General features: G+C 49.1%; 1 protein-coding gene across 2 annotated transcripts; it reads right to left on the minus strand.

The window, feature by feature from the left end:
* Positions 1-1,097: 1,097 nt before the first annotated feature.
* On the minus strand, positions 1,098-27,855 carry Slc24a1 (solute carrier family 24 member 1). Of its 2 annotated transcripts, NM_020090.1 has the most exon segments (9): positions 2,596-2,845; positions 3,889-4,055; positions 4,905-4,994; positions 5,679-6,587; positions 9,515-9,606; positions 10,476-10,559; positions 13,948-14,056; positions 15,505-15,558; positions 25,955-27,749. In NM_020090.1, coding segments are annotated over 9 exon segments (3,546 nt in total). In that variant the 5' UTR covers positions 27,746-27,749.
* Positions 27,856-27,957: the final 102 nt, after the last annotated feature.

Genomic DNA, 27,957 nt, shown 5'->3' on the forward strand with positions numbered 1-27,957 from the left:
CCCACATCAGGAGGCTCACAACTGCCTATAACTCCAGCTGTAAAGAATCTGATCACTCTTCTGACCTCTGCAGGCACCTACATACATGTGGCATACACTCAGACACAAACACACATATATGTAAGTAAAAAAAAAACAAACTAAAGTTACATACATTTTCTGTGCTCCTGAAGTATTTTCTTGCCCCAGTGAATCCCCCACTCATCTGTCAAAACCCAGCTTTTCTTCTTTAAAATTTATTTACTTATTTATTTTAAATGTAGGCATGATTTGTCTGCATATACACCTGATAGATGGTTGTGAGCCACCATGTGGTTGCTGAGAATTGAACTCAGGACCTCTGGAAGAGCAGTCAGTGCTCTTAACTGCTGAGTCATCTCTCCAGCCCCATCTTTTTTACTTGTCTTTTCCTGTCACAGCATGAAGTGATGGGAGCTATTTTCTAGGCAAAGGAAAGAATGCAAGATAATTCCTGTTAGTTTTAATCATTACATGGTTTTGTAATCGTGGAATATCTCACCCTCCATCACCCAGTCTCATAAGCACTAGACCTTTGGCTGTTGGCAAGGTGACATCTTTGAGGCAAGCTGGAGCTGGCTGCTGACAACAGGAGGGTGTCCAGCATTTTGGTGTTAGCCTCTCCTTTCTATGGGATTGGCCTTTCCTGTTCTGCTATGGCCTGTGGAGGCCCCACAGAAAAGTAGCCCCAGGAAGAAGAATTAAGAATATGAACTCTTCATACAGCGAGCATGAGGACTGAGTTTGATCCCCACCACCCACATAAAAGGCAGGTGCTTAGAATCCCAGTGCAGGGGAGGCAGAGAAATAAGGAGCTCTGAGCAGGGCTGAGTATGTCTGTCTTGCTTAATTGTCGAGTTTGAGGCTCAAAGGAAGATCTCATCTCAAAAAGTAGGAAGTGAGCAAGAAAGACACCCAGTGCCTAGCTCCACATTTGCAAATACACCTGCACACACACAGTATGGAATTTGAACATAATATGTTCTTTATCAGTCTTCTCTTGAGCTTTCTCTCCAGATGACCTAAAGATGGGGTAACTGCACCCATGTTTGTAAAATAAAATACCAGTGGACCCACAGTTTTCATTGAAATTTAATAAAAGTTACTTCCAAAAAAAATGGGAATTTTGAAGAAGTACAGCCCATCTTAAAGATGAATGCTTGAATACCTCCACCCTCCAATACCAGAATGACCCATTGCTTTCCTTTCTCATCTGTCCTCCCATCGTTTCGCAGGCTACCACACCACTCCTGGTGTCTATGGCGTCATTTGCAGCATAATCTGCAGACACTTCTGCTCCTTGTGCTCTGAAACCAAAGACATGAAAATTGCATTTCTAACATTCTCCTCAGCTTGATTCTAGTAAAAGCGGCGGCCAAAGGTATTTAATACGCAAGCATAAGGAACTTCATGGAAAATATTTAACCATGACTATTTTTAAGGTGTCCTTTGTGACCTTAAAAGTAGATAACCAGATGTAGTGGCCATCCTTCCAATCCCAGCACTCAGGAGGCAGGGGCAAGTAGGTCTGTGAATCCAAGGCCAGCCTGGTCCGCATAGCAAGCAGTACTCTCCTTTCTGCTGTGTCATCATTGTGCTAATCATCTTTGAAATTTCTCCTGTGTAAACTGTCTTAAGACCCATTGATAAACTAGTCAAAGGACTAGGCTTCTTGCTTTATACAATCTGATCTAGGTTGGCATGCAAGCATAGCACTGAGCCCTAGAGGTCTTCATGCATAAGCCAGACTCGGCCCTCTGCAAATGCATCCCTTTGACTCTTTTCGTGACAGTTGTCACTCCTGGGCAGGAAAATGCCCAAGGGCAGCTGAGACAGAATATCTAATCCTTTGAAGTGACCGCTGATGGAGACAAAACGAATGCAGATTTTCCAGTAAGTGCATATGTTTAAATAGCCCTAAGGGTAGTTTTCTTTCTCAAATCTCTGCCTCCAATTCAAGCCAAAGTATAGACTTTCATTCCCTGGGCTGATTTCTGTTTTAATTTCCTTTTAACACAGAAAACATTGGCGTGCATTTTTACAGGACTGTGGGGTAGAGTGATAAATCTATGTCTGCCTCCGCCCCCAAGCCTTCTCTTCTTAAACTCATTAACTGAACTCATAATGACAGCAAACCTGATGCGGCATCACCAGGAGGAATAGCTCATGTGCAGCAGGGTGTGTTTAGGGCAGTGTTAGGGAGAACGAGCCTTCGATACCTGCATGCTGCACCATGGCTCCTCGGGGGTGACCAGGGGATCGTGAGCAAGGGTGCTTGTCTTATTTCTGCCATCCCAGCCCTAACCCCAGGTCTCATACGGGCAGCCCTCTGACTGCATGACAGCTGCTTGTCTGAGTGGTAGGAACTCTCCCTCCCAAGGTAATGTTCTTAATCCACTAGAAGCCTCAGGTGTTTGGAAAGAGAAGCCTCAGTCATGATGACAGTCGCTTCTGAGGGTCTAAGCTGCCCACTTCACATTCTTGATTGTGTTTATTATTTGATTGGTGTGGTGAGACGGACAGTAACTTCCAGCCAGGTCTTCTGCTCTTTGTCCATCTCGAGCAGCCGTGACTGAGTCAGACAGATACAGGACAGGATATGATGCGATCTTCTAACATCACACTGATCACCAGGAACACAAAGTAGAGAAGGAACATGGTGAAGCCCAGGATCTTGTTCATTCTCCATTTACACGAAGCGATTGAGAAGATCACAAACAGGAGCATGAGAAACAGCAAGACAATGGCACAGAACAGGCCGTTGCTGCTGACAGGGATAGGCTGCAGCGCATTGATGAGGGAGAACAGGAGCCAGGGGACAGGCAGGCTGCAAAAGAAAGCCAGCATGAATGGCGGCCATGTTGTAATGCCCCGGTGCTTGGTTAGGGTGAGTGCTGTCTTACGGCTTTCACACTCTTATGTTCACACTCACAGGATGAAGGAGAAAGCATTAACCTCACATCATGAGGAAATGCAGGTTAGAGAAACAAGCTCTTGGCAGAGGGCTCAAAGCTGTCCCTGAGGGCCTAGGTTAAGACAAGTGCTCTGAGCTGGGCATGGTAGCACAGCACTAGGCACTGAGGCAGAGGACGCTCAATTTTAGTCTAGCCTGGACCAGTGAGACTGAGTCCCCAAAAACAGTTAAAAAATGCCGAGTCTGATACCTCCACCCCCACTCCACCCCATCCCCTCCAACCCCATTCCTGCGCACACTTCCATCCCTACCCACACCCCCGAATGTTTAGCGACATATATAGGACTAACCCTAGTCAGTGCGGGACTAGTTTCTCAGCTTTTATGATTAAGGCCTACCTCAGGATAAATTTTCCTTAGTGATCAGATCTTTCTGATACCTACACCACCTACTGCCTCTCCCTAATAGCCACACACACACACACACACACATTCCAGGCAAAATAACCAAATACAAGACATGACCAGGTAAATGAAAGTGACCCAGGTGCTCTGAAGGTGCCGTGAAACTAGGGGGCAGGGAGGGAGTGGTTAAACAGGAGGGTGGGATACTTCTTGTTTCTACAAACCTTCTCATTCCTCTGAGCTAGCAGGAGCCCACATACGAAGGAAAAGGAGTGACATGGCCCAAGACCCTGCTCTACCTCCTTAAAGGACAGTATTCTCTTGTATTGGGAAATGGAATGGATGGACCTCACATCTCAATTCATCTGTAAAGTCCAGTCAGCTAATTTAAGGCCAGGGTGAATGGAGGGAGGATACTCCATTGCCTCATAAGGACTAACCGTACAAACACCCTTTTGTTGCATCTATAATGAACGAAGAAAACCCGGCAAGGGAGCCTATGCAGTTTCTAGTTATTCTGAATACGCCTTAGAAATTATCATCACCACTCACCCCACTGTGATATCAAATATGTTACTGCCCACCGAGCTTGACACGGCCATGTCTCCCAGGCCTTTCCGGGCAACGATCACACTGGTGATGAGGTCAGGAATTGAAGTGCCTGCCGCTAGGATCGTCAAACCCATAATCTCTTCAGAAATCCCAATGGTTTCACCAACCTGGTAAAACAGCAACAGTGATGAGAAACCATGGCAACCCCAATGGAAACCATGGCAACCCCAGGTGGAAAACCAGAGTTTACAGCACCAGTGACACCATGGCAACCCCAGGAGGAAAACCAGACTGTACAGCACCAGTGACATACTACTTTATAATCAAAGCACTGAGGCTCCGAACATGCCCTCTGCAGGCAGGAATGGGTATGGGGTGGGTGATAAAAGAGCCAGGCCCCTGCCTCAGGCTGCAGGGAACCACACAGCTCTTCACTGAGGGCACTAAAAGTCTAATGATACCAGATGTGTCCTTCACTGTCATCCCAACTCTAACAACTCTTCATGCCCAAAGAACTGCCCCTTCAATAGTCTGCTCTGTCAACATTTCTTTCCTGGCCACGTGAGCTATGCTGTGCACTGGGAGCTAAGCCAGGCTGCAGATAGAAGTTTGGACAGTACTTCCCATATGCTTAGCCTAGAGAAAAGCCAGACATTGTGGCTGTGTGCTAAGTTCTGGACAGAACACAGAATCTCGTGGTCCTCAGGCAGAGGAAGACTGGCATGATGCCACCGAACTGACTCAGTGAGGGAAGGGATTTCACCAGTCTATGAGTCAGGCCAGCCTGTCCCACTGGAATCCGGATGTGAGGGGTCTACTGTGCCATAATATAGTTGAATATCAGTTAGGACAAAAAAAAGCATTTGGTGGCATGGAAGTCTACTTTTAAAAAGCCTTTACAAACAGCGTGGGAACCCCAGCCGCCCTGGATCCTGACAGTCCTGGATCCAGGAGACGCATCTTAGATGGCAAATGCTAGGAGCTGCTGGTGGAAGGCTGAGCTACTGTCCACTCACCTGGTGAGCCCACCACACCATGAGGTATGAGAACATGGCTATCCAGATGATGGATCCCAGGAAGGTGATGACAAAAAACTTCCTGGCCTCCTGTAGGGGTTGCGAAGGGAAGAGAAATAAGTTGCAGGGGCTACTGGCCTTTGGCTCCTCTCTGAGGGAACCCCAAAACGTGACAAGGTCCAATGGATGCGTAATCATGAGGAAGATTGGGAGCAGTGTGCACGGAGCCGTGGCCCTGTCCCCAGGGAGCCCCTGGAGCAGATCAATAAGAAAAATCAATAAGGAAAGAAGTACAGGAGCCTGGCTTGTCCGACGCATTCAGCAGGACCAGGCAGGGGATTGCTAATGGATTTGCTCTAGAACCACACCCAGCTAAGTACTTGAATTTGGCTTTTGCACCTTCCACTGCCCCACTTCTCTCTGGGCTTTGAGTGGGTTGTATTATTTCCCTACAGAGAGAGTGTCTGTGGAGAAATAGCCATTATCAAGCCATGTTTTCAGACTGCCTCTGTGAACTCTGGATGGGGTTCAAGGCCATCATTCCCACACTAAGATCAGAGTATGGAATCCATGAGGGACTGGTCCACACTGTTTACTGTGTCAGACTCAGGGCACACCTCAGGTCTCCAGCTCCTGACTCTGGTATGGTGCACTGTCCCCTGCAGAGCTACAGTCCCACCCACATCCTCACGGTGAAGTCCATCCAGCTAGGTTCCCCAGCCTTCTATGGAAAGGCCTCTCAGAGCCAGAGCGGGCCTGGGACACAGCTCTCACCTGCCTCCGTACATCAGGTATTGTCAGCCACAGTGGGAACACGATGGGCAGGAGAAAGAGGTAGATAGCCTGCTTCTGCCTGCTCTCAGGCCATTCCAAGGACAGAGGCTCCTCACTTTCCTCCTCCTCTTCCTCCTCTTCCTCCTCTTCCTCCTCCTCTTCATCCTCTTCATCCTCCTCTTCTTCACTGTCCCCTCCATCACTTCCCCCTCCACCGTCTGCACCTTTCTCACCTTGGGCGGTCTCACATTGATCTTCAGCATTGGCTTCTGCTTCACCCTCACCATCTTTCACCTCAGTGTCGTCTGCTTGGGTCTCACTTTGCCCTTCATGCTCATCTTTTTCTCCTGCCTCGGTTTCCCCCTCATGTTCAACTTTTCCTTCTGCCTCAGTTTCCCCTTGATGTTCAACATTTCCTTCTGCCTCTGTTTCCCCTTCATGGTCAGCTTCTTTTCCTTCTGCCTCAGTTTCCCCTTCATGGTTAGTTTCTTTTCTTTCTGCCTCAGTTTCCACTTCATGTTCAACTTCTTTTCCTTCTGCCTCAGTTTCCCCTTCTTGTTCAACTTCTTTTCCTTCTGCCTCAGTTTCCCCTTCTTGTTCATCTTCTGTTCCTTCTGCTTCAGTTTCCCCTTCATGTTCAACCTCTTTTCCTTCTGCCTCAGTTTCCCCTTCATGGTCAGCTTCTTTTCCTTCTGCCTCAGTTTCCCCTTCTTGTTCATCTTTTCCTTCTGACTCAGTTTCCCCTTCTTGTTTCTCTTTCCCTTTTGTCTCAGTTTCTTCTTCTTGACCATCTTCTTTCCTTTCTGCCTCAGTTTCCCCTTCTTCATCTTTTTTTCCTTCTGCCTCGGTTTCCCTTTCACCCTCTTCACCTGTCATGTCTCCTCTGTGTTCAGCCTCATCCACATCTTCCTACAATCCAAAGAGAGCAGATTAATGGCTGGCAGCATCTCTGTCTGATGGTCATCCCACTTGTTCCCTGTTTTAATTCTGTCAGAGAGCATCTGAACAGTTAAATATCCAGGGGAGAAAACTGACCCAGCAAACTTCCCATCATGCCATGCCTGCCCAGTAGTCATCCAGCTTTTTTTTTTTTTTTTTTTTTTGGCTACTTCCAAGGCTGGAAAACTCATCATCTAAAGCAGCATCTCCACCTTGAACAGCATCGGCGAGTTTGAAGTCAATATCTGTATCGAAGCCCCGTCACCACACAGTTTACTCTTGGGAGACATATGCAGCACACCTAAGGACTCTTCCACAGGACAGCGCCTCCCTGAGCTGAAGCTTTCTGTGTGCTATGGCTTAGAGGCTGCCACTGCTAGATGAACTTGTTCTAGTTAGCCATACCATGGGTGGAACATCCAAGCTGAACTACTCACGCTGGAACAAGACTATCTCCTCCCCTGTCCTAGGTGCCAGCCTTCCACATTGCCTAGTGTGGCCTGCTGCTTTGCCAGACACAACACTTTGCTGAGTCTACTGAACTCGCAAACTCCTACACTGTGTGGACGATGCCGGTACATGCACCTAGCTGTTGCACGTTCTTGCATGTCAGGCACAATAGTAAATGACATCATAGGAATAGCATTTTCTGCATTTCATGGTCCCAGCAATACATAGAATTGCACCCATCTTACTAGTGGAGAAACTAGGGTAGAGGAAATTGCCCATGGTCTACAGTTTGTATGTGATGGCATTGGGATTTAAATATCTCCAGTTCAATCCTCAACCTCTTGACCACCAAACTACCACCCCAAGTCTGAAGAAACCTTGGCTTCCAAAACTGTTATCTTAGGGATCTTATTAGAAATGTAGATTTCTGGCTTTACCCATATCAGCTGACTTAGCACCTCTGAGATGGAAGAGATCATGTGTAACTCGCATGCTCATTGTCCTACACACTAAAAGCCACTAATTTTGATGGTCCCAAATCTGAAATGACCTGTAACATGGTAGTCTATTCCCTTGAGCAAGGTTTTTGGGTTTTTGTTGTTGTTGTTTTGTTTCATTTCGGATTTTTGTTTTTGTTTTTGTTTTTTGTCTTTTTGTTTGTTTGTTTGTTTGTTTGTTTGTTTGAGATAGGGTCTCTCTGTGCAGCCCTGGCAGACATAAAATTCAGTTTGAAGACCAGGATAGCCTTGAACTCACAGAGATAGGCCTGTATGTGCCTCCTGGGTGCTTGGATTAAATGCACACTCCATCGTTCCCGGTCTGCCTAGAAATTTCTTAAGCCAGGATACTGGAGGACCTGCCCTGGGCATACTGACTCAATGGGTAGGCAGGGAACGACTTTTTAAAGTTTTTCCATATTCTCCTAATACGCAACAGGAGTTGAGAATCAGATGAAGAAGCAAAGCGTTACTCTCTGAACATGCCGGGGCTTTGAATCAGCAATGAGGAGTGGAAGGATTTGTCTGCAATCACCCCTGCCTCTCTCCTCTGGCCCTGAGCAGGAGCAGGCTTCCTGAGATGGCCGTTCATTTAAGTCATTAGGTATGAGACCACAGCTGTACCACCTTCCCTGGCTCCCAAAATAGTTACTTTGGGATCTTACTAGGAATGCATGCTAACAGGTGAACAGCAGCTCCCTTCTGTGTTGCAGTGAGGGCATCCATCTTTCCCAGGACCCCAGCTGCCTGGTTATGCACCAGATCCCCGACCTGTGACTTAGGATGAACAGATTCTAAGACTGGGAACTGGTCACTGGTTGGTCCCTATGGACTAGAGGGCTAGACTAGTAGTTTAGGGTTAAAACCAGTCATAGCATCTGCACACAGGGAAAACAGGGAGGAAGGGCAGCAAACAGAGTCATGGGAGCCTTCCTCGGCCTCTACCTGGCTCCTTGTGAGGCTCAACTTTATTTCCTGGGCTGAGGTTCCAGATGCTTCTGCATCCTCCTCTCGCTCCTTTTCCCACGAGTTGGCCACAATGGGCCTGCTTGGTGCTCACATACCGGAAGGCACCAAAACTGCCCGACTGTGGATGAGGAAAAATGTGTGCCTCCGCGTGCTGACCAGGAAAAGCAAGGCTAGAACTTGCAAACTTAGGGTCTGTTTATTGCCAGTCACTTAACCTGTATTGAATACAGGCAGGATGTTTCCCTCCGAGGTGGAGGCTGAGATGGCTCAGATTTGGATGCTGCCTTCCAGAACCTCGCCACCTGGTAGGGGAACCGGGTGAGGCTCAGAAAGCAGGAAGCAGCTGTGGAAATCCCATGTCAAGTGCAACATCCCATGAGCATTTGGATTCTGGGGTGTCGGGGAAACCTCACAGACAAGGGAGCTTTCTACCCATACCAGGCTACATAAGGCTATCTAGGGATGGAGAGAGAGGGGCTCTAGAGAGAGGGAACAAGACCCGTGGTTGAAAAACATGAATATAAAATGAGCCTGGCCAGAGAGTGCTGGAAGAAGACTGTCTCAAGGCAAAGTGGTGCTGAGTCTTAGGAAGCTATGGATGAGGAGAGTACAGCAACAAACAGTGAAGGGCCTCTCACCCAGCAACACTCTTCCTGTTCTTCAAGCCACTGGTGGTCTGGGGCAGTCTGGACTCAGCCTTTCGTTGCTTGGCTGGCACACTAACAATTCCTTATGTTCTGATAACATGTGGCTATTCATACACACCCTGAGATACATATTATCCCACACTGGGGTGTTGTCATGAGCTTTCTGCTTCTGGAAACTGTGTGCATTGTTTTTTTCAAATGATTTCAGAGAAGGGGCGTGGTTTGCCCCACAGGGATAAACAGGATTTCAGGCCTTCGAGTAGTTATTATTTGGCCAGAAAGCCCTTCCTTGGCCTCTGAAATTCCTCCAGCTGTGCAGAGGCTGAGAGCCTACCTGGCAGCCTGGATCCTCCTCCTGATCTCCCTTGTCCTCTGGAGCAGGGGCTGGAGTGACCGTGACCGCAGGGAGCTCGGCTGGCTCCTCCTCTTAAAGGACAAACATGGGTTAGATGAGAGCTGAGCAGGTTCTGGGAACAGCTGCAGAGATGGCAGGAGAGACTATAGGGCATTGGCACGAGGGAGGCTTTCAGGAACTGGGAACTACGCTCGCCCTGTCCCCTGAATACGTTAGGATGAGAGGACATCTGGGAAGCATTGCCCTGTATTCACAGGCATTTCCTGGAATTGTGATCAGGGATGCTGCAACTACTTGCGTTAATGGAAGCAGGGAAGGCTGGTCTTTTGAAAAGGACCTCACTGAGTTCAAAAGCAAACCCTTCTAAGGCCATAAATCAGAACGGTGGAGAAGGCGGCCCTGGACAATATGAAATGCTTAGCTTAGCTACGAGCTAACAACCTCTTGGCTGTGTGGCTTTGGGAAATTCATGTCATCTCTCTGAACCTTGGTTTTTCTTGGCTATGGAATGGAAAGAATGGCCCTCTATGGGCTGCTGAGTGAGCCAGGTAAGCCTGGTATGCAGAGCCCACGAGTCAGTGCTGTCCCGCTTGCTAGGCTTCTGTCACTGGGCTCCAGCTCCCCTTCCCTCAGTAAAGCCTGCTCACTTCAAACTAGTCACTAGCAACAATGTCTTTGAGTAGAAGAAATAGTCTCACTTGGGATGAGATTTAGGAAATAGGATGTGAGATCTGGGTACCCCTGGACTTCCCTTGTCTGCCTCATCTGAGGAGAACAAAGAGGAAGCTACGGGGAGCCTGTCACAGAAAAATCACTGAAAGAAAAGCCTCAGGGACACTGACTGGCATGTGCCTCAGTGTCTGCTCTGCACTGGCTATGACAGGAGCTGGGGCAGAGGCAGGAGAAACCTAGCCAGTGGCCAGTCTGGTCATCTTCTCACCGTCTGAGCTGCTTTCTGCTTTGGTCTGGGGGAGGACTCTGGCTTCCTGATTCAAACTTTCCTGCTTGTCCTTGGAGGGGCGGGCTGCAGAGGAGAAAGGAAGACATCTTATCTGGGACCACAGGGACCGCTCTCTCAGGACCCTGTGCCTCCCTATGCCCATGGGGCTGGAAGGCTAGCCTAGGCCTGCGGTGTCTGGGTCTGATCGCAGGAGGCCTATTGCTGGCGCCCTATCTGTAAACTTGGCTGAGTCCCTGTGCCATCACTAACTGGCTATGACCTTAGGCAAGTTGCTCCCCCTAGTTCCTCTCTGATAAACATATGGCTGGTTTGGGACCAACCTGTAAGATGCATTTCCTTTATGACTTCAAGCAATGATTCATTTGAGACCTCTGACCTAAATTCGGTAGGAGAGCCCCTGCCAGAATCAGTCAGTGATGTCCATGATGGCCAGGAAGAAGAGATCTGATGGCAGAGGGCCGTTTTTGCCATCTTGGACTAGGGGAGCAGTAAGGTACCTTTCACAAACTACTAGAAGTCAGGACAGCATATTCTGTGCAGGCTGTTCCAGGGCTCTGCTGCCCCTAAGCCTTCCCTTTCCTGCAGAACACAGGCAGGGATCAAGCTTTGGTCATACCCTTTGGATCCCAGACACATGGAGTCCAAGTGGACTCCATCTCATTGGAGACCTCTAGAGTGGCAAGCACAGAATAGCTGCCCTAATTTTCAGGCACAAAAAAATAACAGAATGGGCCCCTCTCCCTCCATGACTGTGTGTCAGTCAGCATGTGTGGAGGTCGAGAAGGAAGAGAAATGGACTGAGAAGTGGGAGGTTAGATGGTCCCCCTGTCAGCTGTATGGCCTGAGGGTGAGGAAGGGCATGCAGGGCAACGTCACAAATGGACACATGAAGTAACGGCCACATGGATCCGCTTCTAAATACAGGCTAGCTCTGTCCACAGACACTGGGTCACTTAGGAAGCCTGTGTGTTCCCTGCAAATGGCAACACCATGATGCACCCAGAGCCCTGACTTAAGGATGCACGAGATAGGGATGCTTGACCCCGGCAGCACTTCAGCCACACCGTCAGGCACACGTGCTGGAGCCTAAGGTGTGACTCTTGACCCAGCTAGCTGGTTCCTCAGCCTCGCTGCTCCTCAGACACTTCACCTGTAAGAGCCTTCCCAAGGTTGTAGTTGTAATTGGTTGGCAGGTTTATTTAAAACAGCCCCTAGATGTCACTGTGTTACCTTTTGGCTGTAACAGTGGTGGTGGTGGGCTGAGAGCAGTAGTGGCCAGAGTTCTAGATGGTTTGAGTTGGGGGAGACCCTGAAGATCATCTAATGGTGGAGGGAGTGCAGGCAGAATGCAAGGATGCTAGGAAGATGGAACGAAGCCTCCACATGGCTCCAGGACCGGCAGGAAAGAGAAAACCAGCCTGGCGTTTCCTCCTCGCTCCCTGTGCTCTTAACCCTCCAAGTTGTTCAGCTGCTGCTGCCGGTGTGGCAGGAAGTTCGTTTGCAGAGTCACTGCTATGGCCACTCGGGTTCCTCAAGGTGTCCTGGCACTCAGAACTTCAGAACAACTCTGCCACAGCCTCCAGGCACCCATCAATAGCTGGAGCGTTCTGTTTAACAGAGGACTTCCATAGTCAAAGGAAGGCAAGCTGGGCCCACCCTGGCCCTGGCACATCTGTTGACTGCTGGCTGGAGGGACTCACACCACTTGTCCTGGCCTCTCATTTCCCCGATCACTCCCGGATGTCTCCTTCACTGCTGCCCTCTCCCACACACCTGACTGAGAACACAAGAGGAGCATGGGAGCCCAGGGAGGAAAACACCACCCTGGTGGGGGAGGTGAGAGTGCAGAGGACAGAGATCACCTCTTGTGGAGAGAACTGCATCTGGGAAGTTCCACCGGGGAAGGGTGGAAACACCTGGATGGCCATCTGGAATGTGCCTGGGAAACAGGCATGTGGGGTGACTTTGGAGCAAAGGCCTGGGGGAACCTAGCCCTCCTGGGCAGAGACACTGGCAAATGATCAGACTGCAGCTGCATCCCAGGATGCACCTACAGTCGTTCGCTGGCCAATGGCTTACCACACCCACAGTTCATATACCAGGTCGCGGCTGGGACAATGGTCACCAGCTTCTCTGGCACTGTCCCCTCAAGTGTCCTGTCCCCACCCAGCATGGCGGGATCATCTCCTTAGTGCCAATCTCCTCTGACCTCGGCCTGGCCCGAGCATCACATAATCCTGTTAGGACAAGCAGGCCAGCTGGCAGCTGATGCCCACAGAGGTGGCCGGGCCTGGGAGCCCCACAGTCCAGGCAGGAGAAGTTCTTTGTTTTCAGGAATTGGTTAGAGTCGGTGGTTCTGCTGGGAATTGCTAGGCATGACTTAGAGAGCCAGGCCAGGTCCACCCCAGCTTCAGCACCTGAGGCTACCCCATCTGCATATTCCTTAGAGGTTTGGGGCTGGCTTCTCCCATGTTGCCCAGGCTCACCTTGAAAATTTTCTAAGGGAGGTCTCACGGCTCCTTGACACTCTTTGACACTGCCTTTTCTAGTACAATATACTTTTAAACACATAATGCCCCTTACTGTGTCTGAAGGGGTAGGCAAGGGCCTCATGCAATTCTGAGATCCGAGAATGTGCCCCTTAACCAGAAAGGCCAGTCAGGGGTCTTCCTGGGGCCCATTCTTTCATGTCATATTGAAGTTCTCTTGCCTAACTGCATACCCAACACTTGCTTTTTCCTAGTGGGCCTCCTACTTGGGCTGAGTTCTGCACCAGGGAGCCAGAAAGGGTCCAAAGGGAACAGGAGAGTTCCTGAGAGGCAGGCAGTAGGGTGTAAGAGACGTGGGGTAGCACTGTGGGGAAGTGAGCAGACAGATTTGTGAGGTATGGGACTCTCCACCATTGCTACTAGGTCAAGTTCAACTTCAGCACCTTAGACACTGTGCACCGTTCCCCAGAAATGGCTACGACATATCCTGAGGTGTCCTTTAGGACTCCTGACTGAATCGGAGTAGGGAGAGCAAGCTTCCTAGGACCCAGAGCTGAAGACAAAGCAGAGAGAGATGCCAGATGCTATAGAGGTGTCCCCCGAAGCATCCCTGTGGGTCACTAAATCTGTCCCAACACAGATCCAAATAGGCCATGGTATCTGGATGTAGATAAAGCCCTTCTTCACGTTGCAGGCAGAGACATTGAGGCAGAAAATCAAGAGGGTATTACTTAAGGACCCCAGCCGCCATGTTCCACGTAACTCTGTCTTGGTGAGCTCAGGTCTTACATTTTCCCTGTCCTCCAGGCTGTCTAGCTTTCACTACCTACTCTCTTCTCTGATAACTGTCCCCTCATCCCAGCCCACAGTCCCTAGCATTCGCAAGTCCCTAATTCTCTCCAGTAGCAGGAGGGGAGGCATGGCACGGGGAAGACAGGCAGATGTGAGGAGGCCTTGCTTACCTTCCCCCAGGGGGTCCAAGCTGTGGAGCATGAGGTGGTAGATGGTGCTGCGGATGATGCTGTTGTGCAGGGAGGCCGAGCTGCTCCCTCGGGTCAGCACAGACGGGAGCTGAGCAAGGGGAGAGCCGGACAGGCCTCAGTGGGTCCCTGCCCAGGTCAGGGGAGGGGCTGCAGGAGAACCTCCCCTCCAACCTGCCTCCTTCCCACAGAGACCAGAGAGAGGGCATCTTTAGCCCTGTGCCCCTGCTTCCTTCACCTCCAACTCTCTCTTGTCCTTCCTTTGATTCCTCTTGGACAAGTGCCTTCTGCACCCTACATGAGTCCCACAATCTCCACAGGGAGCAGGCCACCAGGATCAGTGGTACCGTGTGATGGAAAGGTTTGCACCTCCCAGCAAGCAACCTTTCTTTTTTTTTTTAAGATTTATTTATTTATTATATATAAGTACACTGTAGCTGTCTTCAGATACACTAGAAGAGGGCATCGGATCTCTTTACAGATGGTTGTGAGCCACCATGTGGTTGCTGGGAATTGAACTCATGACCTCTGGAAGAGCAGTCGGGTGCTCTTTTTTTTTTTTTTTTTTTTCGGAGCTGGGGACCGAACCCAGGGCCTTGCGCTTCCTAGGCAAGCGCTCTACCACTGAGCTAAATCCCCAGCCCCGCAAGCAACCTTTCTAAAAAACACGTCCTCATCCACATCCACACAGGCAGGTGCCGTGCACAGCCCTTTGGTTGTTGTTCCATGCCCAGAGATAAGCAACACTAGAACCATCTACATAAAGGAAGGACAGGCAAAGGGAGGTGATACATCCAAAGGCAAGCAGGGAGACTCAAACTAGAAACCCAGGTCTACTTACTGGGAGCCCACTTTGACTTTATACCCTCAGAAGCCTTCAAAGGCACTGAAGTAGGCACACCTGGAATACACACAGATGTGACACACACCTATTCATAGCAACACACTGAAGTACTGTAAGATTACCCTTTTCTCCTATCTCGTGCCAGTTGAACTCTTCTGACTCCTAGTGGCTGTGGCTATTACAACGGACATAGGAAGTTTCAGCCCCACTGTCCCCATACCCCTACTCCCAACCCTGCCTCCTTTCAAAGTTTCTATAATTCCTTTCACATGGTGCCTTAAGCCAGTCTTTCAGAAACCTTAGGCCCTGCCCCCTAGTTCCATAGCTCTGGATATGCTGAAGCCGTCGATAATAGGGCCTCCATCAACATTGGGATCGGAGAGTAGAATTTGAGTTTCTCTAGTCCGAATTGCATCTTATAGATATAGAATCTGATTATCTGGGACAGACATTAAGAATTTAGTTCCCAAACTAGCACCACGTGGAGCTAAGAGGCCCTCACCACACATCCTGCTCCTTCCTGGGTCACCCTGGTAGCTCCCAGAAGCCTCCCAGGCCTCCCTGAGTTGACCAGGTTGCACAGCATCAGGACTATAGCAACCTGGTGTTCAGGCACATGATGAGACCCTACAACATCCCTGCTCAAACCAGGATGCTGCATTGACCCCGCTGGATGAGCTTCACACATCACCCACCTTCAGCTTCTTGTTATCCTGTTGTTCATTTTCCTCAATGGCACCATCACTGGGCTGCAGAGGGGAACCGAGGTCAAGAGATGATTCACAGGATGTCATGGAGAGTCCCTGCTTTTTCAGCTCTACTTGTCCTACCTGTGCTCCTGCAACCCAGAAACACCTCAGAAAATGTCTCAACATGCCCACCATCTTTTGTCTCAAATGTGTCACTTGCCTGGAAAGCACATCCCAGGCTCCTCCTCATCTTCCTCTTCCTCTTCCTCCTCTTCTTCCTTCTCCTCCCCCTGCTCCTCCTCCTTGCCCTGCTTTTGTTCCTCCCTTCTCATGCTTCAGGTCTCCATTTAATTGTCACCATCCTCTGTGCATCTCTCTGTTTTTTTTAATTCTTCCACTATTATGTCTATGATGTTCTGTCTATGTATATGCCTGCACAGCAGAAGAGAGAGCTAGATCCCATTACAGATGGTTGTGAGCCACCATGTGATTGCTGGATTTGAACTCAGGACCTCTGGAAGAGCAGTCAGTGCTCTTAACTACTGAGCTGTCTCTCCAGCCCCGTCTATGCATCTCTTATGGATGCCTATTCTTTTCTGTCCTAGCATTTCCCCCAGTTTCTTTGCATGTAAACAGACATGATAAAGATGTGATGTATTTATTAAGCAGATGATGGATCCACTTCAATTTCTACTCCTTTTCTCTGTCCATGCCCCTTCCCTTTGCCAAAGACGCCCTCTCTGTTCCTCCCTGCTAACCTGGATGTCATTTGCTCCTGCTCAGAAAAACCAGGGTGGATTCTGTATAAAGCCTTCTCCATGACCCTTTAAGCTGTACCCTACCCTCAATCTCACTCTTGCCTTGAAAGTTGAACAACACTAGCACATCTTGTGATTTTGAAATCTTGCTTTGGGGTCAGATAAGCACCTGCTGAGAGTGAGAAGAAACTCAAGTCTGAAGAAACTTGAGGCCCACCAGACTCATTTTCTTTGCATTTGTAGCCTTGAAATGCCATCTGGGTGATACATGAATTGTCTACTCAACTAGAGTCCAATCTTATTTATTTTTAGAGATGGATGTACTTTGTAACCCAGGTTAGCCTAGAACTCACTATCCAGTCCAGGCTGACCTTTGTGGTGATCCTCCTTCCTCAGCCCCCTTTATGGAGTGCTTTACTGAAGTGAACCACCATCCCCTAGAGCCTACATTTGTCTGCCTGTGCATTTGTCTGTCTGTGCATTCGTCTGCCTGTGCATTTGTCTGTCCATGCATTTGTCTGTCTGTTTTTACCACACAGTGAACTTTCAATATAGTCATCTCTGGTCCCCTGACCTGTGGCTCTCAACAAAGTAAGAAGGGTGCACAGACAATCCCAGGTGGCCCGTGGCACTATCTTTAGACACCAAGGTCACTAACCTTAGTCACTAGCCTTAGTGACTATCTTTACAGTCCCTCACTGGCCACCAAGACCCACCCAGGAGCAGAACACCCTCATTCTCTGTTCGGCTTTGAAAATACCACCTGCCCGCAGGCTACCCTCCCATCCAGTCCAGTCCCTCTGCTCGTATACTGAGCACACGCTATTGGGGGTGTGCACTGTGCTGCATAAGGGACTGTTTTGGTGGTTATAAGGAGGAAAGATACTGAGGACACGGAGTTTGCATTCAGAATTGAGACATACCACACAGATGCACGGCAAAGCAGAATACGGGTCACGATAAAAGAGGCATAAATGGGGCTGCTGTGTGAGGTGCGCCAGGAAGGCTTCCTGCAGTGGACACAGTGACGACTTTTGAAGGGTGTGTAGAGAAGGCTTGTGTGAATGGCCGTCTAAGTGAATGCTACAGGGCTGAAATAGCCAAGTTGAGTGATCAATAAGCTGCTCTAATGCCTTCGTGACACACCTGAGAGTTATTGAAAAAGAGGTGGCCTCAGGCAGCACTAGTTGACACTGTCCCACCCACCTCACTGTTCCTCAAGTCCAGCGATCTCCCATCAAGTCTGACAGAGGCAAAGAAGTGGGGGCAGACTCCATTTCAGAATGGTTTGCTCTGTCCACAGAGAGCCAAGAGACCGATCATCGTCCACAGTGCACATCTTTAATGATTTTCTGATCTACTCAAGCTAAAATAACTGTGTGCTCATGGGCAGTCTCAGTACGCACGTCTAGCTTTGAGGTCCTTTGTGGGTGGTGGGTGGTGCAGTGCATGATTTTGCTGTTTAACCCCGCCTCGCCTTTTTTTAAATTTTATTTTATTTTATTTTTCTTGGGTATTTTATGTATTTACATTTCAAATGTTATCCCCTTTTTCCCCCTCCCACACCTCCTCCCCCCTCCACCTCCCCTTGAATGCTGAGTTACATGCTAACGAGATTCTCAGCCATTTCCTTTTTTAATTACTGTATTTTGTTTATTATTGTTGCTTTGTGTGTTTGTGCGTGTGAGTATGTGTGTGCGTGCATGCGTGCTTGTAAGTCCAAAGACAACTTTGCAGAGTTGATTCTCTTTTCATTTTTTGTGGGTTCCAGGACTCAAACTCAGATCAACAGACTTTTGTGCCAACCTTTTTAAAAAAGGTTTGTTTAAGACGAATGAGTGTGTTTTGCCTTCTTGTGTGTATCTGTGCCACATGGGTGCCTTGTGCTCAAGAAAGTCAGAAAGGAGTGTTGGACCCCTGGAACTGGAATTAGAAGTTCCTGTTAGCACATTCTTCTGTCTGCCTTACAGCCCATACCAGCGAGCCAGCAGGCCTGGGCTCAGGCTGCTCAGCTGGGCCTCCACTCTCCTGCTCCAGACCCGCAAAGCCTCTAGAGTTCGGCTCTGCTCTTCTCCACCCCTCACCCACAGTGACTTTGAAGCACACCAATTACACTGTGCCCCTCCTCTATGTTCTAGAACCTCACTGCCCCCCTAGAGAGAGAGAGCCTCCTGCTCATCCTCAGTGCATCACTGAGAACAACTGGGTTCTCTTTGGTTTGACAGTGTTTACTGTGTAGCACTGGCTGGCCTGGAACACAGAAATCTGCCTGCCTCTGCCTCTCAAATGCTGGGATAAAGGGCATGGGCCACCATGTCTGTGACTCATTTTAATAACCTACTTTTTATTCTGAGACAGCCCTGGCTGTCTTGAAACTCACTCTGTAGACCAGGCTGGCCTTGAACTCATGGAGATCTGGCTGCATGTCTCCTGAGTGCTGGGACTAGAGGTGTGTGCCACCACCACCACCACCCAGCTAAATAACATGTGTAAACCCAGTGCCTCCCACATCTAAACTTTGTTGTTACTGTGCCAAGGACCAAAGGCATAGATCAACTGTATCAGACAACACATAGATCAACTGTATCAGACAATCTACCACTGAGCTATCCCCGCAGTCCTCTAGCTGCGCCCCTACAACACAATATAAAGGAGTTGACCGGTTTGCGCTCTTTTCTGCATACTGAGCTCTCAGCGGGCATCTCATACCTCTGCACTCATTTCAAGTGCTCAGCTGCTGGGGCGGGGAACCATGCTCTGCACAGCACAGCTGCAGTCTCACTCCTCACAGAAAGCTCCTGTTCCCCTGGTCCAACCTCAGCACAGGGTGGCAAGACCACACTCCTTCAGGACAGCCTCCTGTACCCCGCTCTGCCAGGCCTCCCTACCCTCTGCAGTAGAAGCCCCACACATTTCCACACGATGCTGTAACTATCTGCTTTGACTTCTCCATCTTCCCCACTGAGGAAAACTTTTTATGTAGCTGATAAGGCTTAGGTTACAGGCCCTCTCTCCCCCTACATACCTAATTTTGTAGAAGCGGTTTCATATTCTCCTTCTTAATAAGTATCAGGTACCAGATACAGAGGCTGGACCAACTCCAGTTCCTCCATTAAGCTGAGTTCCAGGAGAGCCAGGAAGTGTGTTTGATTTGTCACTGTGTCACAGACCTGACAGGCCGCGAGTATAAGACAGGCTCCTTTGCGGCCTGCTCTTTCTCTCTCACAGCTTTGGGCCTCCCTTGACCATGCAGAAATTCACACTTCACACCCAGACCTGGTGCCCCATCTTCAGGCTCCTGTGTGCAACCTCTTCCTGGGCAGCCATAGAAGAGCCCAAACTCACCACTCCTGAGTTTTCTGAACTGAATTTCATTTTCCCTCTGGGCTTCTCTTTCTTTGTGGCTGTATCACTCTCTGCTCAGGCCAAAAAGCTCAGCACTATCCCAGACTTCTCCCACCCTCCCTCCTCATTGCCAAGTTCAGACGATACCTTCTTCAGAACATCTCCACGGACAGCTGTGTGCATGCATGTGTGTACCTGTGTGCATGTGTGATGCAGGCTCACTTGCCTTGGTTTCACCCTGCATTCAATTGTGGTCCAGACCTAGTTGGTGGAAAGTTCTGGAAACGAACAAATTGTAACTTCTAAATTGTATGGTATTCTGAGTAGCTGTCCCCGTCCATCCCGCCTGGGACATGAGTCATCTGTGTTCAGTGTGCCCACGGTATATTTGCTACCTGCCCACCAGTCGTTTAGTAGTCATCTTAGTTCAGACCGTCCTCATTTTGCAAGCTTGTACTCAAACAATCTTTATCTTATTTGATAAAGGCTTGAAAGTACAAACGTAGTACTCAAAATTTAGCTATGCCAAAGAAAAGATCTATAAAGGTTGTAAATTTTAGATCTGCCCTGTAGGGATGGTGACACGCATCCCTTGTGGATAAGATGAGACTATGGTGTGCGTGTGTGTGCTTGCATGTGCAAACACACATACTCAGCTGTACAGCTGGGTGCTCCAAACAGCTCCTAGTCAGACTTGCTGCTACCCCTCCTTCTGTTACTATGCTCCTATAGTTCATTCTCGACACAGCAGTTTTGGGATAACCTCTAAAACTGGACTCTGATCATCTCTTCCCACACCTCAAATGAAACCCAAACTCAGCATCCAATTCCCAGGCGCCCTCCCCTCCCCAGTGATGCCCTGGACCAGTCCCCCTGCCTTGACCACTAACGAATGGCACTGTTGTGCCCAGTCCTTCCAGCCCTGAGCCTTTGAGAGTGCTCTTCCTCCCTGCAGGCATGCTTGCCCAGTTCTGAAACCCACTCTTTAGCCTCCCATGTTTCCCCTCAGGGAGGGTCCCCATCAGCCTGTCCCTGTGTGTTTCCTCACAGTAACTCGTCACACTCTGAAATTCCCTTATTAACTACCACTCTCATCTCTATGCCCCCTCACTAGGCAGGTGCTTGTTGGGTTTATTCTCTAACTGGTTCGGGTGGCAGAGCATCTAGAATGCATGCTGTTCTTCGAAGAGCGCCACCATGAATATTACTTCGATGTTTAACCCCATCATGATCCATGGGAGAGAATATCACTGTGCTGTATGGATGCCTGAAACACCTCTGCAGGCACACACATATCCGTGGGAAGAACAAGCAGTTGGAGTAGGCTTGTGTGGATGTTTATGCTATGCTATTAATATTTGTTTCTTGTGCCATCTGCTGGCACTGGCCGTTTGGGGAACTCTAAAAAACTTCATCCAGTTATCTGAGGAAAGGTGTGCATTAGGCAAGCTCTCTACCACTGAGCTGCAGCCCTGGGCTGGGGAAAATGACTCAAAGACTGAGAATTCTGCTGGGATTAGTGTTGGAGGCTGTGTGAACTGTAACAATGAGAGGGGGGGGAGAGAGAGAGAGAGAGAGAGAGAGAGAGAGAGAGAGAGAGAGAGAGTTTCCATCTTATTCTGACAATTAGAAGGACATCAAGGACTAATTAAACAGTTGAAGGACACCCCTCAGCCGAGCCATGTTGAGCACAGTAGCTTCTCTGGGACCTAACATGCATGGGACCCACAGAGGTAGGAAGGGCCAAGATGGCCTCTTTCTATCCATAGGCTCTCCATTCTACAGCAAGCAGCTGGCTATACAGGCCACTGATCAGATCCTTTAAGACAAATAACCCTCAGAGGAAAATGGGAGACCTTCCTCTGCAGACACACCTGCTTTGCCTGGGTGTGTCTTGCTGGTTGAATAAGAAAATTCCTGCTGGGGAGAAAATAGGCCACAGTGTTCAGGACCAAGTGCCAGGCTTTTCCTCAGAGTCTCACATCCTGACGAATTCTTTGGTGCAGAGTGTAGACATAGGTTTCTGTAAGAACTCATATCCTTACACCCCTTTCCGCCATTGGCACTCCATGGGGCTGCTCTTCTTTCCCTGGCTGGTCCTTTCTGGCTAAGCTCCTCAGTCCACATGCAATGAAGGAAGGGCCTGTCACCCTTGGACGCCAGTGAGCTCTCTGTAGAATGCTGGCTCTCTGTGAGTGTACATGGCTAAATAGGCCAGAAGTTTGTAACCTTGGACCAGAAACAATACATAAAGAGCTTCAACAGCCAATATAACTTTTCAAAGAGAGCTAAGTGAGGCTGGGGCATCTGGGCAGACACTTCCATTGCTGTACTGGGGATCATAGAAGGCACCTTACAGCGGTCCGGTAGATGTGAACCTGACAGTGCTGCTGTAAGTGTCAAAAGAGACCCTCTAAAATACTACCCGCGGGCTGCTGAGATGGCTCAGAGGCTAAAGTCTCATGACCTGAGATTTATCCCCTAGGACCACATGATAAAGAACCAACTCCTCTGATCTCCATGAAAGCATGTAATGCACACACTAAATAGACGTGAAGAGGTAAAAACTAAAGATATATATATGTATATATATATTTGATCGATACGACATCGTTTCTTTCTGGAAATAGTCTTGAATATATTTTATTAGAATTACAGCTCCCAAGAGACTCCTTCACTCTGATTCTAGGTGCTTGGAACAGAATGCAATGTAACATGATGACCCAGCTCAGAAACCTGGCCGTGCCTGCTGGGTGAAATTTCAAGGCCCTCCGGTGGGAGAACGCCTGCACATAACGGTGAGGCCGCCCTACTTGACTTACTCACGGTGTACTGTGTAGCTATTTACTTCCTGGCTACAGGATGCCATGGACTGTGAAAGAGAGGTATATACAGCTTGCAGAGCAGAAGGTGTTTATGCCTGGCTTTATCGGAGTCTGCTGCTGCCTGTGGTGTCTCACCCCATTCACAGAGACTGAAGGCCTGCGAGAGCAGCAACATGATTTGTGGCTCCCACAGAGGATTCTCTTCCTCGATGTTAACTGTGTCCCTCACATGGCCTTTCATCCGGGTATATAAAAAATAAACAGGGGTTGGGGATTTAGCTCAGTGGTAGAGCGCTTGCCTAGGAAGCGTAAGGCCCTGGGTTCGGTCCCCAGCTCCGAAAAAAAAAGAACCAAAAAAAAAATAAAATAAAATAAACAGTGTGCAGAGTTCCGTGGATCAGGAGATAGTTAACAGGCTGCCTGAGTTAAAACCCAAATATACTCATTCACCATCACCACTATCACCAGCTAGCTGCTGTGTGACTTTGGCCAGGTTAAGTGCCCACTCTGAGCCCCTGTCTCCTCATATGTAAGATAGGGATAACAGTCTCGTTTTGTAGCATTTAATAAGAAATTGTGGTGGTGCACAACTTTAATTCCAGCACTCAAGAAACAGAGGCAGATGGATCTCTGGAATCAAGGTCAGGAGCCTGGTCTATACCAGGACAACCAGGGTTGCACAGAGCAACTCTGTCTCAAAAAAGAAAGAGAAGAGAGGAGAGGGGGAGGGGGAGGGGGAGGGACAAAAGCGAGGGAGGGAGAGAGGGATTGTAAAGGCACGTGGACCCCTCACGAGTAGGATGGATTCCCTTCCTGACTCCATTGAACAGGAATCCAGTCTCCGAACTGACCTTGAAGAGACTGAACCAAATACTTCCAGACTAAGACTCTGGGCTCAGACTTTGGGATACACTTAGGTTTCCCACCCAGTGGTGATGCAGAAGCCGATAGGGCAGAGGAAAGGGGAGGAGCTGGTCTTTTGCCTCTCCTGTGTTTCTCTCCTTACCTGGTCAGGGCTTCGCTGCACTAGCTCTGCTTGGACACTCCCAGCATGCCCTGCTTCCCCCCCTTTTTTTCCCTCCAGACTAATCAACTTCAGAGCCATGGCTTATGGAGAAGGCCCAGTTTCTCTGAGTCCTGCCTTCTCCATGGATGTTTAACTAAAGGGACTCATTGAGAGAGAGAAGAGGGAGAGAAGGGAGAGAAGAGAGAAGGGAGGAGAGGAGGTTGCTTTCATGGTTTCATCGGTAAGGAGAAGCACTTTGCAGGGTGGGTACAGGCCTACACTAAGCCACAAAGATTGAGAACCAGTGTGGTTTGCTACACCAAACACTGAGTTTGCACAGAACTGCCTTATGCATCAGTGCGGCAGCTTGTCCTCTCACTGTTGGTGACATATAGTAACAACTTAGTCCCTCGGATCAGATCATAGCTCTTAGCCAGTTAAATCCAGACACAAAAAGGGTGATTTACTCTGTAGGTAAAAGTCACCCCAGAATGGAACTCTAAATAATTTTTAAACAGCTATAATCTTGAGTTATTAATACTTATTACTATGTGGACATTATTCGTGGCAAGTCCAATGCATTCATACGTTAAATACTGTTGGATTTACCCTCATGTATGGTTAGTAATTCAACATTTCATTAATAATACTGTCGATTAAAAATCCTTCTGAGCACAGGATTAGTTTCAACACAGAGTAAGAACACAGTTGCCATCAGCCCCTGCTTACTGCTTGACAAAGAGCTGTTACTATTGGCCTGGACAATTAAGTTGGACAAATTCTCTATTAAAATTATGCAATTGTCGAATAATTAATATTTATTTAATTATTGTTACTTATAAATATTTATTACTTATTTAATAAATAATGGTTATTTAATGATTATTAAAGTTTTGCAGCACTCACTTATCGAGCTTTGTTTTGATGGCCTTGCTCAGGTGCAGCAGAAATTTCAGAGTGTGTTGAGTTTCATGGGAAGCAGAATCATTACAAGGAGGCAGGTCAGAGGGGGTTTGAACACTGCTGCCCTCCCTGATACACACCTGGGATTTTCTCAGAGAAGTCAGGACTCCATAATGAGGCCTATCCATGGAGGCTCCTGCTTCCTCAGCTTGAATTATGCAGCAATGACTCACCCTCTCTCTAAGCCTGTGGCTTCCTAGAGCAGCAGCCTGACAGGAAACATCGGTGATTAGGGAGTCAGACCCAGCCAGCACTGTGACCCCAGGCAGGACTTTCCCTGTCTGTGCCCGGTGTAAAAGATAAATGGAGGAACGACCACTGTGTGGGGCTGATCAGAACCAGAGTGATTTGGACTCAGACATTAGCATAGAAGTCAGAGTTAGACAGAACCTTTTGGTAATTAAAGAACTCTATCCTTTACCCTAGAGACTGGGAAAGGGTGGGGAAGAGACCTGGCCAGGTCATACCATTAATTGAAAAGTAGCATCAGATTAGAACTCAGGGGATCTGGCTTTTGGTTCCATGCTCTGACCAAAAAATAAAACACTGTGTTACTTCAAAATTCCCAAAGGAAGTGCTATAATCCCTTGCCTCCTGTTGCAGAGGTCGGTAGACATCCTGTCCACTCATCAAAACTGCTAGGGATTAAGTAGCTGCTAAGTCCTCTGCTCTCTGCACGGAAGATTTTGCTTCCACTAAAAGCTATAAGCCAACCTTTGCGCAAACTCACCCTCCAGAACTGGAAAGACAGGGGTCCCTATTTGGGATTTGTTTTCCTGAGGTCACCGCCCCATATGATGTCATCTTTCAAGTCGCTGAACCATCCAGTGAATTTAAGCAGGAAAGCCCCTCCCCCAGCCCCCGGCAGAGAAGCCCCAGCATTGGTGTGTCGGATAACAGACCTCCAGTATATATAAACTGAAGCCTCCACCTGGAGTCTGGTTTGTCAGTGAGAGAGCGCAGGGTGGAGGTAGGGGTTTATCTCCAGTGTAGGTGGGAAAAAAACCCCTCCCTCCCTAGACTCCACCTAATCTGCACTCTTTCCCAAGTCCAGCCTGTAAACAAACACACTTGAAAATAATGGGGCCGCCTAAATCAGAACTCCCTGTACACGGAAGAAATCAGCATTTTCTCTCTCTCTCTCTCTCTCTCTCTCTCTCTCTCTCTCTCTCTCTCTCTCTCTCTCTCTCTCTCTCTCTCTCTCTCTCTCTCCTTCCTCCAAAGCCGGCTCAAATGGCATTCCAGACACCCAGCTGGATTCAAACCCTGACTCCACTGCCTGCTTGTTATGTGACCCTGGATGAATGTTCTAACTTCTCCTCCAGCTTCAGTTTCTTTCCTGAAGGGTAAGGATCACAACCAAGGCCCCTTGTTTAGGATGGCTGGGGTAGAGCCATGGTCACAGCTGGTGGCGGAGCACAGGCAATGCTGTAAATAAGGAAACAGCCAGGGAAAGGAAGCAGCTGCCTCTTGCAGTCTCGCTCTTCCCTGCTGCCTTGGCTTCCTCCTGCCCTTTCATTCCAAAGAGGCCTGGGAAAGCCGGGACCAGACTGCCTTACCTTGCTGAGGTCTCCTAGAGCCATGACTTTGGCTACTGGCCTCCTGCTAAGCTGCTCTTTCACCCAGCGTTCAATCTGCTTGTTCCACTTCATGGTGAACACATAGAGAGCGTAGGCCAGCAGCAGCAGCAGGCTCTCCCACCAGGCAATGAGACTATCCAGGAAAAAGACTATGAGCATAGACAAGTCAAGGATGTAGAAGGAGACATCTCGGAACAGGGGCCACCAGGTGAGGTTGAGGATCTCCCGGGAGAAGAGGGCGCAGGTGCCGATGACAAAAAGGATGTTGAACACAGCAGAGCCCACGATGGTACCAATACCCACATTGCTATGGGAGATAAAGACACCAATGAGAGAGGTGAAGAGCTCAGGGGCTGAGCCTCCGGCAGCCATGAATGTGGCCCCGGCCACATCCTCGGAGATCTGAAGCTTGTCCGTGATGACCCCCAGGGCTGGGACAAAGTACTCATCACACACGATGGCCAAGGCCACAAACACGTACGTCATACCGAAGATGTGTAGGACCACCCAGCCCTGGCGTCGATCCTCCACACTGAACAGGTCTGGGGGATACTCCGCCTTGGGGTGGAGGTTTGGCCAGCCAGGCGGCAAGGCTGAGGGACCGGAAGTAGGTGCCTCTGGGAACAGGATGGCTGTCATGCTCGGAGATGGGGTCATGGGTACAGCTGGGGCTGGCTTCACAACCACACAGCGGTGGACCTGTGTGGTCAGGACTGCCTTGACTTGGGGAGTTACTAGGGTGCCGTGTGCTGTGGAAGGTCTCTTTTCCCTGTCCGTGACTGAGGCAATTCTAACAGCTGGTGTACTAGTTCCGGACAAGGGATTGCCAATTCTCTGGGCAGCAGTAGAACCTTCAGTGGTTGCTGGGGTGCTACCCATCCTGATGCTTGCCGTCACTTGCTCCTCAGAGGTGGCAGGGGTAGGCTGCAGGACTGCTCGCAGGGGAGTGGTAGAGCTGTTTCTTTCTCCTCTTCTAGGACTTCCCAGGGTGTTCTTCCCCACCAAACTTGGAGAAGTCACGAGGTCTGTTTCTACTTCGCGTGTTAAGAAAGTCCGGGTGTTCGGAACCATTCTCTTGAGAGAAGTTTTTCCTGCTGTTCTCTCAGATCTGGGCTCCAACATCCTATAGGTTGCCGTGGTTTCACTGTCTTTCTCTGTTGATGTGGGGCTGATGGTGCGGGGCGCACCTGCTGGGGATGGGGTATGCATCCTTCCTTCTTCCCTGGTGTGAGTTGGGCTGGAGCTCTTCCTTCCTCCCCTGGGTTTTGGGGTATAGCTTTTCACTCTCTGTCTGCCTGAAGTTGAGATGAAGTGACTCGGTGCTCTGCTAGGTGTGGGTGGAATGTTTTCTTTTTGTCTCCTCGTGCCAGCTGTTGTGGGGCTATAATTGTTCTTTAGTGACGTTGGAGTGATCTTGGTTGTTATGGGTGGATTGGGGGTGTCCTCCATTGCTATGCTAGGTGCTGCTTCACCTATGATCACTGTGTCTTGGGGTGCTAGCATCTCACCCTCCACTTCAGAGCTAGCCTCTGGAGGGTCTTTGTCTGTCACTGTTATCTCATCATTGGGGAGGTCCCTGATGGCCAGTTTAATAGGCTGCTGTGAGGAGACTTTTGTCCACATTGAAGGGGGATTCTGGGGTCTCCTCAGGTGCTGATAAGTGGAACCAATGATCAACATTCCCAGGAAGAAAAGGAGGCGACTCCAATGAAGCCTCTTTGGTCGGAGTAACCGCCTCTCCTGCGTCCCCATCCTGATCAGTTTCCCCATGATGGCCAGTTATGTCTGATTACCGTAGTTCATCCTGTCCAGGGAGAGGTGGAGGCTGCTCTGGAATTCATGTTAGTAATCAGGAAAGATTTCTCCATGAAGCCCAGCCTGGGGGTATCCACAAACCTAGAGGGGAAGAGGAGTTATTTGCCTTCTTCTGAGATCTAGAACCCTCTTATCCAGAAAAGTAGAGAGATGGAGGTCCCAGGGAC

Source organism: Rattus norvegicus, chromosome 8 (assembly GCF_036323735.1).
Source record: "Rattus norvegicus strain BN/NHsdMcwi chromosome 8, GRCr8, whole genome shotgun sequence".
Classification (NCBI taxonomy): domain Eukaryota; kingdom Metazoa; phylum Chordata; class Mammalia; order Rodentia; family Muridae; genus Rattus; species Rattus norvegicus.